Here is an 18787-nt window from a genome sequence, read left to right on the forward strand (position 1 = left end):
AATATTTTAATCTATGGATGTTGTCCGACGATTCTGTAAATTTTCCCGGTGTACCGGCTTTGGTGTCAATTGGCACGCAAAATTTCAGCTTTCTACGTCATCCGGAAGGTACCGATCTTTAATATCAGTCAGTGAATCATTGAGTGAGTCAGTCAATTGTTGGAAAGAGTTTTGTATAATAGATAAGACATACATTGTGTGTGTGTGTGTGTGTGTGTGTGTGTGTGTGTGTGTGTGTGTGTGTGTGTGTGTGTGTGTGTGTGTGTGTGTGTGTGTGTGTGTGTGTGTGTGTGTCAGAACCGTGCATGTGTATGTATGATCACAATTAATGTGTGTGTGCCTGTGTGTGCCTTGCCGCCACTGATTGTCATCTTCACTTGCCAGTCTCTCAGACTGAATGGCGCCTTCCCTTGTCCTGAAGCATCCATTTCCATCCCAGCCAGGAACCACGACTCATGCACCAAGCCATCTCCTCATTTGTGCTCGGTTTCCCCTTCCACATTCATGCTCCGTTTCCCTCTCCGATCGGGGGTTCGCCCGATCCCACCAGGGGACATCCCCGCTCGCCCGGACATGGCACGCAGCTGCTACCAGTCACCATCTCCACATGTGGTCCCACCGAAGTTCTGCCCCATCTGTCCATGGCAGGAGGGAGTTCATGGAGGGAGTCGCCCTCGACAGGAGGGACAAAGTGCACCAAGCTGAGAGAGTCGACTAAGCTGCACAGCTACACCACGTCCCAAACCCTTTGGCCTCACAGAAGCTGTTATATTCAGCACGGTTCTGGACCATACCGAAGTTCAGTCCCACCATCAACGGGATTGAGTTGATAAAGCCTTCCAGGCTGCAGGGCCAGGCTACATTGCAAACGCATGTTGAACTGCCCAACACCAGGTGTCACATGCGTGGTCCTCTTTCCCACAAAATCTGCTGTCCTCCTTGCAATCGTTGCTCCTATCGAAGATGTTATTCAGCATGGTCATCGGTCCCATCAGTCCCTGACAAGAGGGAGGCAGCACCTCCCTCTCACTGTCAAATCGGTGTGCGTGCGTGCGCGTGCGTGTCACTGTCAGTGTGGTCTTTTTTTTCATTCCTATTAAATTACACAACCCTGGACCAATCTCCACCAAATTTTGCAAACTTGCTAGGGGTACCCAGAGTCTAGTCATGGGCACAAAATAATCCCTGAGGCCATTCAGTCCAGCATTGCCGTGTTGCACTCTCACAGTAATATTTTTGCTCCAGCTTTTAAACATTAACCTTCTTGATGTTTTACTGGAATCTAAATAACCTGATCTTGATCGGGTGACCCAACTTGTAATTTATTAGTCGTTGTCTGCACGACATTTTAACTGTTCCACACGACAGTCCATCCTGGTAGTTGTTCAGGGACACAAGTTGAAAAGTACCCATTTACCACATTATTCACCCACTATAGGAGCCGTTACCCCTGTTATGATGTGGTGCTTCATTTGACTCGAACAAGAACAACTGCTGCTGCCACTTCCAGAAATCAGGAGCGATGGAATGCCGAGTGGACAGTTCCTCCATGGTTATTTGAAGTAGAAACCAGGGATGGTATCAAAGTTCAAAGCTTCAACAATTAAGTCTGCTTTTACCTATTTATCCAATAAGATCTTGCATTGAATTTATCTGAAAATATTAGACGAGGATTTCCATATTGAACTATTTAACAAGTGTATTCCAGGCCTCGTGAGGTGTATGATGACCATGATGGCCTTTCTGTGTCCACAGTCTGTGACTCTGGAACGGATATTTGTAACTGATAAGGTCTTCACACGGCAGCAAAAGCTGGAACTCATCAACGTAAGTGACGTGTCGCCAGAGAATCCACATGTTGAGGAGATCCCAAGCCTCCAACCATCTTGCTCTATTGTTATCCTCTCGCCTACCGTGTTTGACATCCCCAAACTGTTCCCGTCTTTGTCCTCCATAGCTGCTCGAGCTGGATTTCAATAACCTGGCCAAGTTCTTTGGCACAACGCAAGATCGAAATACCGAGGCAATATACTTCGTGCAGGAGTTTTGCAGCCGTGGATCCCTGCAGGTGAACCGAGACCACATACACACAAACACACACACACACACACACACACAAACACACGACCCCAAGAACCTTTTATCCCTTTCTCGACCTCGATAGTAGTAATGGATTGAGTCCTTAAAATATTTCACCAGTGACAGCTCTCGTAATCATTCTAATAATGTCTCTCCCTCTCACTTCACAACATCTCCTTCTGTCCAACAAAACATATCTTTTTTTTTTGTCCAAAACAGGCAACAATGTGGCTTTGCTTCTATTTACATGTCACATTGTTGTGATTGGTTCATCCACAAATGGATCCTTGTGATAAGTGTCGACTATCATTCCTGTGTAAGCATACAATACAACCTCCAGGTGTCTGCTGTGTTCAGCTTGTGTATGGCTGGCGGTTTTAGGCTTCTTTTCGTTGTAATTGTCTCGGTTTCCTTTCCGTGTCTGTTCATCGACCACAGGTGGGATGGTGCGTCACAGACACATCCTGTTGGTTAGGAGACTGCGATAATATCCGGTGCGGCACGTGCTTTCCTATAGACCATAATGACGAAGGGGTTGATATTCCTCGACCTTTACTTACATTCCTATTTCTTTGGAGTCGATCGTTTTCTTACTTGTCCTACCATTAGTTGCCAATGAAAGTTTTCCTCATTTTCTTTCCATTACCACTGTGCTGTGAATTAGCCATTAAAGGGTCAGCTGGAACTCATCTCCCAATAATACTGTTAAAGGGACAGCTTATGTATCACCGACTGGGCTGATGTAATTATATTCTGCACCTTTGCATCCATTGGACATGCTTCTTTTGGGTGGTGACCTGTGGTGTTGCCTGGTGTATATACCATCTGAAGTTTTATTTTCGGATCAAATGGCCATTTCTTTGTTACTATATTGCTCTACTGCAGAGGGTCTACAATGATCCGTGTTGCTCTCAGACTTTGTAACATTTTTTTTTTTTGTATACCTTCTCGAGGCTCGTATGAGACCTAACACACAACACCACAGCAAGGGGGGCATGAGACAAGAGGGGCAGGAATGGGAAGGACAAAACAGTGGGGAACAGAGACATTAGGAGATCTGTGGAAGGGAGATATATGGGGCAGGAACACGGGGTATACAAGATAGACATTACAGGGACTTTCAGGAAGGAAAGCAGGGAATTTGAAGGAGGTGGGTTTGGGGTGGATTAACGGGGGTAGAAAAGATCGAGGACTTGGATGGGGGACGATAAGAGGTGGTGGTGAACAGCTGTTTTGAAGGTCTGGAGGGAGAAATGGGATTGAACAGAGTGAGGCAGTTTATTCCAAAGGCAGGAAAAACGAGGAATAAAAGAGTGATGGTGAGCAGTGATTCGTGATTTTGGTAGTTTTACCAGAAGGGGGTTGTTGGCGGACCTTGAGCGCCCTGCGGAAATATGGTGGGGACAAATCGCAGACACAGCAGGGGGGGGGGGCGAGACTGGAGAGTAGACGGTAGAAGACAGAAAGACCACCAACCTGCCTGCGGTGAGAGAGTGAGAGGCCCAAAGACAGCCTCATCGTGGGAGATGCCAATGATCCGAAATGCCTAGGTTTCCACAGCGTGAAGCCGAGGAAGGTGGGAGACAGGAGCACCAGTCCAGAGGGGATAACAGTACTCCATCAGGCTGTGGATGAAAGTGAGATTTCACAAAAAGAACATTGTAGTGAGACTGGAGTATTTTTTTTTTTGTCTCTATATAAGCTTATCGTAATGTAAGCTTGTAAACTTAAATTTTCACCTGCACATCCTCAACTTTAGGAGTGGGGAAGGTAGCAAGTGCAGATAATGTATGGGACATATAAGACGACGGAATGGGAATAAGTAGTTCAGCCTCACTCTATAGAATAGGGGAATGCTTATACATGTTGTAGGGTTTATTTATGCAATTAGTGCCCCCAGTTCTTAATGAAACCCCAGAGTTTCTTAGACCCCTAGGAGTACTAAACCACCATTTAGATTTTTTTTTGTTTTCTTCCTGTTTTTTTCTGCCAATGTCCAAGCTGTATCTCGGAGCCAGCCGGGTCTTTTGGAGACTGTATCTCGGAGTCCGCGCTGTATCGAGCGCAAGGAGCCAGCCGGGTCTTTTGGAATGAAAATTTTCAACAATGAGAATAGAAAGTACGTGGGGTTGACATAATATTTCTGCCTTCGCTGATGAAGTTCCCGGAGGCATTATTTTTTCTGGTTGTCATTCTATCCGTTTGTCTCGGGGTGTCAATCCACCCCTCTGTCTTTCTGTGTGTCCGTGATAGGTTTTCATTGCTGCGATAACTTTGGAACGACTGAAGGGATCCAAGTCAAAATTTATGCAAATACAGTCATCCCCCATTTATTGCGGGGGTTACGTTCCAAACCCCCCCCCCCCGCAAGAATGAAAATCCGCGATGAATGGATGCCTCCCAAAACTATCGACTCATCTGGTCTGGTCGGCTTGGCAATGATCGGGTTCGAGGTGCCGGAGATCGACTCGTCTGGTCTGGTCGGCTTGGCAATGATCGGGTTTGACGTTCCGGAGATTGACTTGTCTGGTCTGGTCGGTTTGGCTGTGCTCGTCCAACCCCAGCAAACCTTTTTCCTTCCCGAAGCATATATCGAGCACTTTAACCTTCTCCTGCAGCGTCATGACCTTCCTCTGGCGCTTCAGTTCCTTGCCAGAAGCCTTAGAAGGTGCAGGGCGTTTGGGCGGCATCGTGGGGCTTGGAGAAAAAAACGTAGAAAATATTCGAAGTTCACAAGCAAAACTTTGTCTCGTGCGTTGTGTGACTGGTCGAGCACCACGTGTTATAATTTATTGCTTAAATAATTTATATTTGATATATTATTACCGCGATGTACCGGGGGAATCCGCAGAAAAAATTAGCTAGGTTCCAAGGGAAAACCCGCGATGAACCGGGGGCGCGATAGGTGAACCGCGATATAGCGGGGGATTACTGTATGTATAATGATGCGAAGATAAACTTAATCGCTTATGGGGTCAAGAGGTCAAAGATCAGAGGTAAAAATTATGTTACCGTGCTAACTTGTGAACTAGTAATGAGATTTTGACCAAATTTGGTATAATTATGAGGCAAGGTTGAACTGATTAGATTTCAGCGTCAAGAGGTCAAAGGGCAAAGGTCATGTCAGGTAAAAATGTGATACTTGAGAACAGCTGAAGGGATTAATATCAAACTTTGTGTTAGTATTATAATGATGTAGTAATGTGGCCGGAGGCATATCAGTCGACGTCACGACATCAGAGTGCTGTTCTTGTTTGACCTTGACAATTTTTAAGGACATTACCTAATTATAGACGTTTTAACATGTTTCACCATAACTTGACTAAGGTTTGTTTGATCAGAACGAAATTACCCTATGAAGATAGTCTCGAGCAAGTCACATTTACTTTAGTTTACATCACACCCCTCTTGGTTTAAAGGTCAAGGTCAAATGGCAGTCTGCCAATGTGGAATCTCAAAGACTGCTTTACATTCCAACATATTTTTGCGTCATAATGGTGTACCTGCAGTGAAGTTTTCACCTGATATTTTATTCGTGTCCTTGACCTACTTTTTTCGGATTGTGACCTAATTAACAAAAAACACCCTTTTTGATCATAACGTCAATAATTTTTCTCCGATTTTCATTATGTTGAGCTTTATGGTTAGATTGTAGATGTTGACACTTTTTTTTGTTGGTTTCTACTCAATCCTTAAACATTGAAGGTCAAGATCAAAATATGGCCATCATTGGATCATGGCCATTGCATCCCTTGGTGATTGCTTTGTTATCGCAGATATTTAGTTTTGTTTGACGTTTTTATGTACGAATATGTAGATGACACATTTTGTATGGACAACCCCAAAAAGGTCATTATCAGTGTTCTTGCGAAAGGATGATAGTGCGTTGATGTTCAAAGCAAGCCTTGCCTCGCTTCCACAAGACTTTGAGGCCCACATACTGTTGCCAGTGATTTTGAGGTCACAGCGGAGCGATGATTTCCAAGCGAAACTGCACAATTTGTTCCTCGATAAACGAATCATTTCAAATGTTCACACTTCACCCATATTCACTGTGTTATACCAAACTCGCGCCTGCACCTCCTTGTGCCCATCACCGGCATTGCCCGGTGCTGTTCTAACACTGTTGGCATTTTGAAGAAATCATATTTTTTTGATTTGGGGGCCTAAAACAATTCCCGACACCCATGAAGGAATGCATGGTCGAGGCTTGTGGAAGTGCTCGTTTGTTACAAGAATCATGCCATATAATGTTTACGTACTGTCAGTTCAGATTCAAATGCCTGTTTAGCATTACGATATGAATCGATGGCTCGTCATACTCGGAACCCGGCTTCCAACCCCACATACCCGAGAGCCTAGATGTATTTTGTCCATTTTCTGCAAATCTCATAGCACTGTAATTCACAATAAAGTATGCTAGTCTCTATTAACATCTTTGTTCTGCCTGTAATATATGGACAAGTTCCATTACGAGCCTTCAAAAATTGTTCTTGTTTTTCTAAAAAATAAATTTATTTATATATGTATATGTATGTATGTATATATATATATATATATATATATATATATATATATATATATATATATATATATATATATATATATATATATATATATATATAAATATATATATATATATATATATATATATATGGCAGATTCAGGTACAGAATATAATGAATGCGTATCCCATTACATCATAATCATGAATTTATGACCACAAGGGATTGTTGCCTCATGTATGGTTGCATGTTACATCAGCTCGGAATGCTTATTGGTTTTGAGGAAAATTTCAGATCAAACGAGCCTGAAATTAACTGTTGGACATCTTATAAACTACCAGCAGGGGGTACCCGGCATTGCCCGGTGCTGTTCTAACACTGTTGGCATTTTGAAGAAATCATATTTTTTTGATTTGGGGGCCTAAAACAATTCCCGACACCCACTAAGGAATGGAGTCGGAGATCATTTAATATTACCTTTCACGTAGCTTCAAATGCTTCGGCACCATAGAGCGATTAAAAAAAAAAAAAATCCTATTTTTTGGGGCCAAAAAACATTCTCCGGCACTCACTGATGAACCTTTGAAAATTTGACAAAGATCCATTTGGCCATCTCTGACAAACATGGTGACACACAGACAGACACGCAAACGGCTCTCTTCTAGTATGGATACTTGGGATGGGGGAAGTGAGAATATAACATGAGAAACCTGGGGATAAAGGGAAATGAATTGCAAATCGAGTTTGCGATCGCTGAGTTTGAGAAAGACGGGTAGATTTTAGTAGAATGGTTAAGATGGGGTAAGGGATTGTTTGCATACATACATTCTATGTTGATAACCTTTATGTTTCCGTGCTTGTTTTGAATGGAGGCACCAATGACATTGTGGAGGTTCAGATATGGTGCAATTGTAGTTTTCATAAAATTCCCTTTGGAGACAAGTGATTGACATATATTTATTTTTTTTCAATTCTTGGATTTTATATACAGCTCTGGAAAAAAAACAGACCACTCCAAAAATTTTTTTAAATCAGCATCTCTACATGTATGGCAGCCATTCCATTCCAGTGTCTGTTGAATTCCAACATAGGCACACCTCATTCTACTTGGTGAGGTACTGATTAGGTGAGCACCTGAACCGAATCTTATTTAACAAGGAAAAGTATAAAAAACCACTGCTGTGGTCATCACTATCCGCTTGCAATAGGACCAGCTGGATGGCAAAAACAGTGCTAGTAGTACCTCAAAAGTAATTGGAATCAAAAAAAATAACTATTGACCATGCCAAAAGAGTTGAAAAGAAAAGTTTTGAGTGAGGAAAAGAAGGGTTCAATTCTGGATTTATTGACAGAGGGATACAGAGAGCGTCATGTTGCTTCCATCCTTAAAATTTCAAAGACGGCAGTTCATGAGAACAAGGTCAAGTAGCAGACATTGGGGACAACGAAGCTGCAGACTGGCAGAGGGCGAAAACGACTTTCCACTGACCGGGATGACCGCCAACTCATTTGAATGTCACTCAACAACCAGAGGATGACATCAAGTGACCTACAAAAAGAATGGCAAACGGCAGCTGGGGTGAAGTGCACGGCGAGGACGGTTTGAAACAAGCTCCTCGGGGCAGGGCTAAAGTCGTGCAAAGCCAGAAAAAAGCCCTTCATCAATGAGAAGCAAAGAAGAGCCAGGCTGAGGTTTGCAAAAGTCCATAAGGATTGGACCGTAGAGGACTGGAGTAAGGTCATCTTCTCTGATGAGTCCAATTTTCAGCTTTGCCCAACACCTGGTCGTCTAATGGTTAGACGGAGACCTGGAGAGGCCTACAAGCCACAGTGTCTCGCACCCACTGTGAAATTTGGTGGAGGATCGGTGATGATCTGGGGGTGCTTCAGCAAGGCTGGAATCGGGCAGATTTGTCTTTGTGAAGGACTCATGAATCAAGCCACGTACAAGGTTGTCCTGGAAGGACACTTGCTTCCTTCTGCTCTGACAATGTTCCCCAACTCTGAGGATTGGTTTTTTCCAGCAGGACAATGCTCCATGCCACACAGCCAGGTCAATCAAGGTGTGGATGGAGGACCATCCGATCAAGACCCTGTCATGGCCAGCCCAATCTCCAGACCTGAACCCCATTGAAAACCTCTGGAATGTGATCAAGAGGAAGATGGATGGTCACAAGCCATCAAACAAAGCCGAGCTGCTTGAATTTTTGCGCCAGGAGTGGCATAAAGTCACCCAACAGCAATGTGAAAGACTGATGGAGAGCATGCCAAGACGCATGAAAGCTGTGATTGAAAATCAGGGTTATTCCACAAAATATTGATTTCTGAACTCTTCCTAAGTTAAAACATTAGTATTGTGTTGTTTAAAAATGAATATGAACTTGTTTTGTTTGTATTATTTGGGGTCTGAAAACACTGAATCTTTGTTGTTATTTTGACCAGTTGTCATTTTCTGCAAATAAATGCTCTAAATGACAATATTTTTATTCGGAATTTGAGAGAAATGTTGGCAGTAGTTTATAGAATAAAACAAAAATGTTCATTTTACTCAAACACATACCTATAAATCGTAAAACCAGAAAATACTGATAATTTTGCAGTGGTCTTAATTTTTTCCAGAGCTGTATGTTAGTGTCAATATTCTTCTTTTTTTTTTTTTTCAAATTTTTCTTCTTTAAAAAAACAAAAAATTCTTAAATAAATAAAAGTGAAAGTTTGTCTGTATATCTTTATGTCTGGTTACTACTTCGAGACTCTTGGGCGGATCAACACCAAATATTCAGGGGGTCACTACTTGACTTCGGTTTTTCATGAAATATATATTTTTTTTTAATTAAAAAAGTATTGTAAAAAAATTTTATTCCTTAATTTTTTAATTTTTTTTTTTCAAATTTCTCATACGTGTTATTATTTGGGTTATTTCTCCATTGTGGCAGACCAGTCCCATCACCCTGTCCGGTAACTATTCAGAGACCAAGCACCATAGATAGCTACGATGTGAAACTCCTATTATGCATGTATTGTATTAGCCAAATTAGAATTGTTTCCCTTTCATTTGAGATCTTACCTTGGCAGTGATATTCATGTCTCTGCTGGCTGCGAGTCAGAGGTCAATAGACGTCTGGGTCGGTCCTGGGGAGTCATGGATTCACTGGATCATGGGGTGTGGCGCTGCCGGTACCTGTGCGGGAGGACGAAAGTCCGAGTCTTCAGGTCCTTGGTGCTTCCAGTCTTGCTCTATGGATGTGAGACTTGGACTCTGACCAAGGATCTGAGATGGAGACTTAATTCCTTTGGTACCAGGTCTCTTCGGAGAATCCTTGGCTATCGCTGGTCGGACTTTGTGTCCAATGAGCGGTTGCTGAGTGAGACTCAAATGAGATTTGTTACCTGCATAGTCCGTGAGCGTCAGCTGTTGCTGTATGGACATGTGGCTCATTTTCCTGATGCTGATCCTGCTCACCAGATTCTCTCAGCGAGAGAGTCTCGTGAGTAGAGGAGGTCAATGGGCAGACCACATGCCTCGTGGTTGCAGCAGGTTGATCGGCATCTCAAGGAGATGGCCCCGGCGGAAAGTGGACGCAGCGACATGCTGCTCTGGTGCATGCTCCCATACCTGACCTGATTAGAGGTCCCCTGAGCAACCAGATCACGTGATATTCCAATGCCTGTTCCACAAAATACCAAAAACCAAAAAGTGGAATGAGTAGAATTTTAGATGATTCCTTTTTTTTTGTTTTTTAAAGACATTCCAAGACCCCTTTAGACCCCTTTAAACCCCCTCCACGCTTTAGACTCCTGGCTACAAAATAGTAACTTGTGTTCAACATATCGGGTAACTAAGCGTAGCGTGGCACTCCACACATGGATGCAGCAATACCCCAGTCACAAGGATCAATGGCACTCCATGTAAGATGACGGAAGAAATTCTGATCCGCTGGTGTGAGCACTATGACACCCTGCTCAATCATCTGCCGGCAACTCGATTTCCTGATCTCCCCGCACAGGCAACAGCTGCCACTTCAACACTGGACATCTCGGATGCTGCGTACCGTCGCTCTGGTCGAGTTATGTCGTGCCATCAGAAAGCTTCAGAATGGCCGCACTGCAGGGTTAGCCAACATTCCCTCAGAGTTAATCTAGTGCGCAAGGATCCCGATCAGCTTGGCCCTCCATTAACTTTGAACTTCTCCATAAGGTATGGGCCTCAGGTTGAGTCCCCGCAGAATGGAGGGATGGCCTAATTATCGCCTTGTACAAAGGGAAGGAACGCTGCAATCAATGTAGCAGTTATCGACCCATTACACTGTTGTCGGTCCGTGAAAAGGTGTTTAGTTATGTTTCACTAACTCCTGGAACCATGATTCACTCGTCAACGCTGCCCTTAGCAGTCTGGCTTCACGAAGGGAAGATCTACCATGGACGCGGTGCTCGCCCTCAGGCTTTTGTCAGAGTTCCACTGCGAATTTGCAAGACCACTTAACATTGCCTACATTGCCATCAAGGCCACCTTTGACTCGGTGTATCTGAAGGCTCTGGAAGCAGCCGAAACACATTCATTTTTGCTGTATCTCATCCAAAACCTGCATGAGGGCACTACATCAAGGGTACGCGTTGGAAGTGACTTCTCCGGATCTTTTCTCATCACCTCGGTTGTCCGTCAAGGCTGCATCCTCGCTCCAGCTCTATTCTGTTTCGCTGTCGACTGGATCCTGAGCTGTTGTCAGAGAGACCTTGGAATAACTTTTGGCAGTGCACTCTTTACGTGTCTTATGCTGATGATGGCACGGCGTTGTTCCTAGGAAGTCCCGACCAATGGCCAATGTCATTACAGAGGTTCGAGGAAGAGACCGGGAAAATGGGAATGCACATTTCTTGGGCAAAAACCAAGGTTCAGAACATAGCACACACACTGGCCCACTGGTGGGTTCAGAACATAGCACACACACGAGCCCACCTCCAATGCCAGTCATCATTGTGGGTCAGATCATTGCAGCAACGGAGAAGTTCAGGTGCCTTGGATGTGATATCGACTCCTCGGGCTACTCTTACCCTGACATTCACCGATATATGGGCCTCGCTTCATCAACTTTTGGCCAGCTGAACCATGTGTTGTGGAATATACCACTTAATCTATCAACTATACTCAGAGTATGCACCACCTGTATATTTCCAGTGCTGCACCTGTGCATGGTTTCGAAACCTGGACATTGCTCAGAGGATGGACGAAAGCTTCAGGCTTTCCACATGAGGTACCAATGTCATATACTTGGAGTCCACTGGTTTGACTTTGTCACTAACAAGACAATATCACAAAGCATCAGTCTCAATGACATCCGCAACACCATTTTGCATAGGTGCCACTCCTTCTTTGGGCACGTTCGGAGGTTGCCAAACAACATTCCTGCACAAATTGCCCTCAAATTAAGCGTCAACGTTCGCGGAGGAATTAACCACAGCTTGGATTGGAAATGGCCTCGAGGCCATGCCCACAGAAACTGGATACATCAGCTTGAGGTGGACCACAAGGCACAGGCACAACAGTTGTGGCAGTCTGCATTTGGCAAGAAGTGGTTTGACATTGCTGTGCTGGATTTGGAAAAATATGAGACTCCTTAGACCCTTTAGACCCCCTTTTTAGACCCCTTAGACCATTTTGACAATTTATACCTTTAAAGCCTTCTAGACCCTTAATAACTTCAGGCCTGTTTACTACTATTGGATGTGGGGGATGTAGATGACCGTTCGACCCATTTAGACCCCTTTGGACGCACACCACCCAAATATCCATAGAGTCTTCTTGCAATATACAGGCGATAGTTTTTTTTCAGCAATTAATGTGCAATCCTTACACGTCTTCTATCCCTGTTCATTCCCATGTTGAAATGCTGCATTCCAGGATGTTCTTGCGGACAAGGTGACCTATCCAGAGAACACTCTTTTGGACTGGGAGTTCAAAGTGTCCATCATGCAGGATATCGCCAAGGTACCCCACTGCTGACTGGCAGTCTTGTGATCACGAGATCCTTTGATAAACGTCATGGCCCAAAAATATTGAGATTAATTTAAAAAATATATATATATATATATATATATATATATATATATATATATATATATTTTGCATAGAGTGAGAGTCTTGCAAATGTTGAACGTACTGTTCATGGAAATAACCTGCAGCTCATGCAAAAATAATTGAAATCTCCGCCGGAGCAAAAGAATGCTGTTTGCACAAGCAGGATATTTTCTCTTCCATTGTTTTTCGGTTTTCTCATCAGAAACTTCCTCATGGGAGCAATAACAATGCCTGCATTGGGCGAGAGAAATACAAGGCACCTGCCAATCATGCGTAGAACATGTGGTTGCAATCATGTGATATACTGCTGGCAATGTTCCTTAGCTTTCAGGACGTAATTGTAGGATCAGTTGCATTGCCTTGCATGTTTATGCACACACAGACACAGACACAGACACAGACACAGACACAGACACACACACTGATCACAAAATGTCTCCCATCTACAGGGTATGCTTTATCTCCACACAAGCAAGATTAATGTCCATGGTCATCTCAAATCAACAAACTGTATCGTCAATCGCAGGATGATGATCAAGATTACAGACTTCGGCCTCCCTTTGCTACGAGAACCGAATGGTAATGCAGGAAGGAAATGGTGACACTTGTACCAAATCGTCCAGCCAATGGGGCTATATTTCGTGCTCGAGGGGACTAAAGGAAACGCGACCAAAATACAGACTGGCCACATTCTCATTGATGTCTGACTTTCTGCTGGGATTGAAGCAGGCATTTGAAATGTCCACCAGGCAAGGGTGTCCTTATGTGTTGTCATTGGTTGACCAATAATTTTGGCTCGAAAATTGATCACCTATCAACGAGACCTAAAAAACACTATCGGGCCTGTAATTGTGCTTGACAGGCCAGTAGCCATTCCTATATTGCCTACGTAAATATAGCGGTACAGAGAGCTCCCTTTTTCTTTCTCTTCAATCTTATGTAACCCTCTTCCCTCCTCTCCTTTTATTCCTGCCTTCTCCCAACCACTTTTTCCCTTTTCTCCCTCCTTTATTAGCGGTGCATTTACCATTCTCTTTTTTTCGTCCCTCCATTTTGTTTTGCTCAATTTACCCCTTCCTTGCATCCATAATGCAGTACTTTGACGGCCTATTGGTGTCATGCTAACCGTATGTAAGCAGTTTGGCACATATTAGGTGAAATTTCTCAAATGCTGGGCCAAACTACAGTGAAGTCGACGGCATGCATGCCATCGCAAATCCCCATGTTTCCCACCCATAGCAAAGTTGAAAGATGATGAAAAGTTCCACCAGGAATGACCCAATGTCGAATTTTGAGTTAATTTTTCTTCCCCCCATTTTGACCCCCATGTGACCCTAAGTCTCTGGGTCAAATTAACTGAGGGTCAAATACAAAAAAAAAATCGTTAGATATTTCATGCATCCTCCAATATTGATTGCATATACAAAGCTTTATTGAAAAAAAGATGATAAATATGTTAGTAATTGCCTTTTTGGTGTTTGACCCCACCCCAGGGGGCGAGGCCAAAAATGATGCTGCTCACGCACCTCCTTGTCATGTGGTGATTATAAATACAAACGTTGGTGAATTTCTGCCAAACCGTTTAGGAGACAGCATGACGAACAAACAGACAGACAGACAGACGGACAGAGCATATTACTATATCCCCCTGGTATTTTATTTTCAAAAAGCATGGGGATAATAACTGAGTATGGCTGTCCTTCCATCTTTTGTGACCATACTTTGTGCAGAGCGTTGGTGCTGCCGAAGCAATCTCCTTGGCTAGTGGGCCCAATCTTGGATGGGTCGCCACTCCGACGCAGGGTACCAGCAAGCTGGTACTCATTTTGCCGACCTTGGAAGGATGACAGGCTGAGTCAACCCCACCTGGTATTAATTCAACAGATAAGCGGGATTTGAACTCAGGACCAAACGATCCCAAGCCCACTAATCTAGCCATTATGCCAACTACAGGACAGCAAGCTGTCCTTGCTAGCCTAATATCCAACGGATGAATTGTGTCAAATCACAAGCACTGAGCTCACTCGGCCTTGCTGGCTAGGGTATATGATACAATGTTATTCACTTAGCGTATTAGCCTGTAAGGAGGAACACAAATGTGTGGGTATGTGTTGGTTTGTTTGTCATCTCGTGTGTGTTCCTGGTGTCAGGTGTTTGCGCCTGTATCATGGTTGTGCTTGATCATTCGTGCCTGCATGGTTTCCGTAGACACGAAGCACAAGAGCTCCAGAAGTCTTAGAAGTGACGATGATGAAGAATACATCAGCACAAAGGTACAAAACTCACTCGCGGACATTTTCTGATCCTGTACTTGATTACCCCAAATGCGCGAAGCAAAAAGTTGGGTTAAGGCCTAAGCAACTGGTTACAAAAAATTGTCTACAAACGTCAGTTTATGATTGAAGAACAACTTGATTTCAATTTTTTGTTATATTTTGAACCTCAATCGGAACATGAATCAGAAATCGAACCTGTCGTTTAGTAATACTTTGACTGAATTTGTCCCGATTGCGCACGCGCAGAGAGGAGTGAGAGTAAATTATTTTACTCTGTGTGCCTGCTTGGCAGTGAAACAAAATTTTAAATCAATTCCAAACAGGAAACTTTTTGTTTTTAAGGATTCAAACAGGCACGAATAAACTAATATTGCGTGTTAAATACTGTGGAGTAAAAGACGCTGCATCAATGGCAGTAAATGCAAGAATTAATTAATTTATATGACTTTTACAATCTTTACTTCATTCAAATTGAATTATATACTTGAACACTGTAGAACACAGATCACCTTCTTATCACTTCCAAGAACCTCCAGTTTTGCAGTTCTTGAACATGTTAAATAAGGTGGTGTATAAGACTTCTTCAATCATGCAAAACTTGCGGATTTTTTTTAAAACAATCTTTAAAACCATTATTTTATTAAAATTGAAGTATATACTTGAACATTGCATGGTGTAACTCTCCAGTTTGGATGTGTGGATATTTCTAGAGGTGGTTGTTGTTCCTCTGCACAAACTGTCAGCTTAAATGGGTGCAGTGTATACATTTAAAGGTTGATCCTGATCATTGTGTTGCAGCTCTGATTAAATTTCTGAAGCAGGTTTCTGATTTGCCCCTTGTGGAGAAAGTCTGAAATCGAACACGTTTTGAATAATGAATATAGTGGTGTTACTCCCCCATTACGTACTCCCATTGTGTGTGCTTGCAGGAAAAAATCTCATCCCATTTTAGACGTCGATACAGCAGAGGCGTACATGTATCAACAGAGAGTGATGCTGAGAATGAGCTGTGGGACAAAGGCCGTGAGTGGATGGTGGAGTTGGGGGGCAGTTGAGGAGTTGAGGTGGGAGAAAACAACAGGCCCAGTACATCACGCATATCTCGTTTTTTATACGCCTGATATTGATATATATATATATATATATATATATATATATATATATATATATATATATATATATATATATATATATATATTTCTTCTTCTTTCGGCTGCTCCCGTGAGGGGTCGCCACAGTGGATCATCCGTTATGATCCGCATAATGATTTGGCACAGGTTTTACGCCGGATGCCCTTCCTGACGCAACCCTGGTCGCCTCTAACGACACAGGGATATGGTACACCTATTCTAGCCGGGGCATACACCGGGCCCAGTACACTGGTACTCAATTCGCCGACCTCGGAAGGATGACAGGCTGAGTCAACCTCCTGGTGTGTATTAATTCAAGTGGCCAACGGGGCTTGAACTCAGGACCTTTTGGATCCCAAGCCACTACTCTAACCACTACGCCAACACCAGGATATATATATATCTATCTATCTATCTATCTATCTATCTATCTATCTATCTATCTATCTATCTATCTATCTATCTATCTATCTTTCTTCTTCTTCTTCTTTCGGCTGCTCCCTTTAGGGGTCGCCACAGCGGATCATCCGTATGATCCGCATAGTGATTTGGCACATGTTTTACGCCGGATGCCCTTCCTGACGCAACCCTGGTCGCCTCTTACTACACAGGGATAATATATATATATATATATATATATATATATATATATATATATATATATATATATATATATATATATATATATATATATATATATATATATATCTTGTTGCGAATTCGCGCCCGCCGGTTTGCGGACGGCCGCGTCACTCGAATCGCGGCACATCGCCCACCGGATGGACAATTCTCTCATGACCCTCTCGGAACAACGCCGGGAGTTAGTCACGGGCAGGGGTTTAACCTCACCACGACCATGCCAATTGCCCACCCGCACAGGATAGGGTTGCTCGCCAAATTCGATCTACCTAAGTACCTGCGCGGATGGTCGACCGGGCGATCATACCACGCCACTGGCCGACTCCGGACACGAACCGCTTAAGCAGTCCGTTCCGTGCTACAGTGATGACCGAGCGGTGTTATCGTCGGCCTTGACGGTTCCAATTAATTACTGGGATGTTGCACCCACTACAAACCCCTTTCCGTGATGCAAGATGGAGGGTCAATAGAGAAAAGACAAAGCGCAATGGGCACAGTTCAACAAGCAAGCATTTTATTCACACACACACACACACACACACACACACACACACACACACACACACACACACACACACACACACACACACACACACACACACACACACACACACACACACACACACACACACACACACACAGATAAGCACGTAAGGCACGTATTTACAGCAATACACAATCAAAATGCACATAAAGCAATTAAAACAAAAGAAACGATGCAGAGCTACAACCGAATACACGTACACACGGCAACACTTAAACAGTTCTACTTTACGAGACACGGCGCCACAAGATCCATACAAAAACCCCAAAGAAAAGAAAGAAAGAAGTCACGACTTCCCTTTGGCTGGTGAGTCCCTCTCCCGCGACCCTCAGCGTGGTCGCGCCCAGCCCCGACCTCTCTCGCGGCCGGCGAACTCTCTCCGGCACTCCCCGTCCGGATGCACAGGTCCACCTCACAACGGGTGCCGCCGCGTCTCCCGTCCATGCCTTCGTGACAGGGCTGCTTGCCAAGGCGTGGGCACAGGACCTCTTCCTGAAGACCAACTCTCCACAAAAACCAACCGAACCACCAGCCAAGACGAAGAGGAAGAAAAAGCGCTCACTGCGACCGCCTGTGTCCGTCTTTTATCGCCGGGCTCCGCCCTTCGCCCCGCCCCGTTCTCGGCTCCACCTTCCTTCGAGAGGGTTCCCGAAAAGGGCGTTCCCTCACGCTTTCCCTCCACCCCGCTCCGTCCGGGGGCCGAAGGAGCCAGTTTTTGGCTCGGAGCCAGAGAATTATTCCCCCAAAAAGAGGCCCCCACCTTTTCTCACCTTTGACCCCCGGCTCGAATCGCACCTCCCCCACACCAAAGCGCGGGGAAGTCAAACGGAAGAAACAGGCGGGGAAAACCTGTGCATCCTCGCAGTTCCCTCTTATGTGCCTTTGTTTGCCGTTCGGAAGCGGACGTAGTGGAGAAGATGTGTAGCGTAGATGGTGGAGGTGGCGTGGTTGGCGCTGTGATGGGGATTTCGTGGTTGTTGAAATGTTGTGTGTTTGAAATAAAAGATAGAAAAAGAAAAACGCCTCACTCAAAGGATCGCAGCCCGAATGGATCACATAAATTCCCTCTATACACTGGTTTGGGCTTACTACACATGTACCAATGAAGATATCTCACCTGAGGTTCCTGAATCGTGGTTTGCGAATTTCCACAGCCGTAACAATATATATATATATATATATATATATATATATATATATATATATATATATATATATATATATATATATATATATATATATATATATATATATATATATATATATATATACATATATATATATATATATATATATATATATATATATATATATATATATATATATATATATATATATATATATATATATATATATATATATATATATATATATATCAGGGCGTATTATGTGATACCGGTCGTCTGTCTCTGTCTCTGGCTTTATGTCTGTCTGTCCGTCCGTTCCTGTCCACACTCAAACTCCCAAAGTTTTCAACTTTCACGTTTCATATTTGGTACATAGGTACAGACTGTGGAGACGGTGTCGCGACATACGTT

General features: G+C 43.6%; 1 protein-coding gene across 6 annotated transcripts in view; it reads left to right on the forward strand.

Moving 5' to 3' along the window:
• LOC147010087 (guanylyl cyclase C-like) overlaps positions 1-18787 on the forward strand; it is a 164561-nt gene that overhangs the window by 84785 nt on the left and 60989 nt on the right. For all 6 annotated transcript variants that reach the window (XM_085861615.1, XM_085861614.1, XM_085861613.1 and 3 more), the window contains 6 exons: positions 1756-1827; positions 1958-2068; positions 12484-12570; positions 13110-13239; positions 14869-14933; positions 15866-15959. In XM_085861615.1, the coding sequence (XP_085717741.1) occupies positions 1756-1827; positions 1958-2068; positions 12484-12570; positions 13110-13239; positions 14869-14933; positions 15866-15959 (559 nt within the window). The remainder of the gene's footprint in view (positions 1-1755; positions 1828-1957; positions 2069-12483; positions 12571-13109; positions 13240-14868; positions 14934-15865; positions 15960-18787) is intronic.

This window comes from Eptatretus burgeri, chromosome 17 (assembly GCF_056783735.1).
Source record: "Eptatretus burgeri isolate ZD-2024b chromosome 17, Ebu_testis_v1, whole genome shotgun sequence".
Taxonomy (NCBI): Eukaryota; Metazoa; Chordata; class Myxini; order Myxiniformes; family Myxinidae; genus Eptatretus; species Eptatretus burgeri.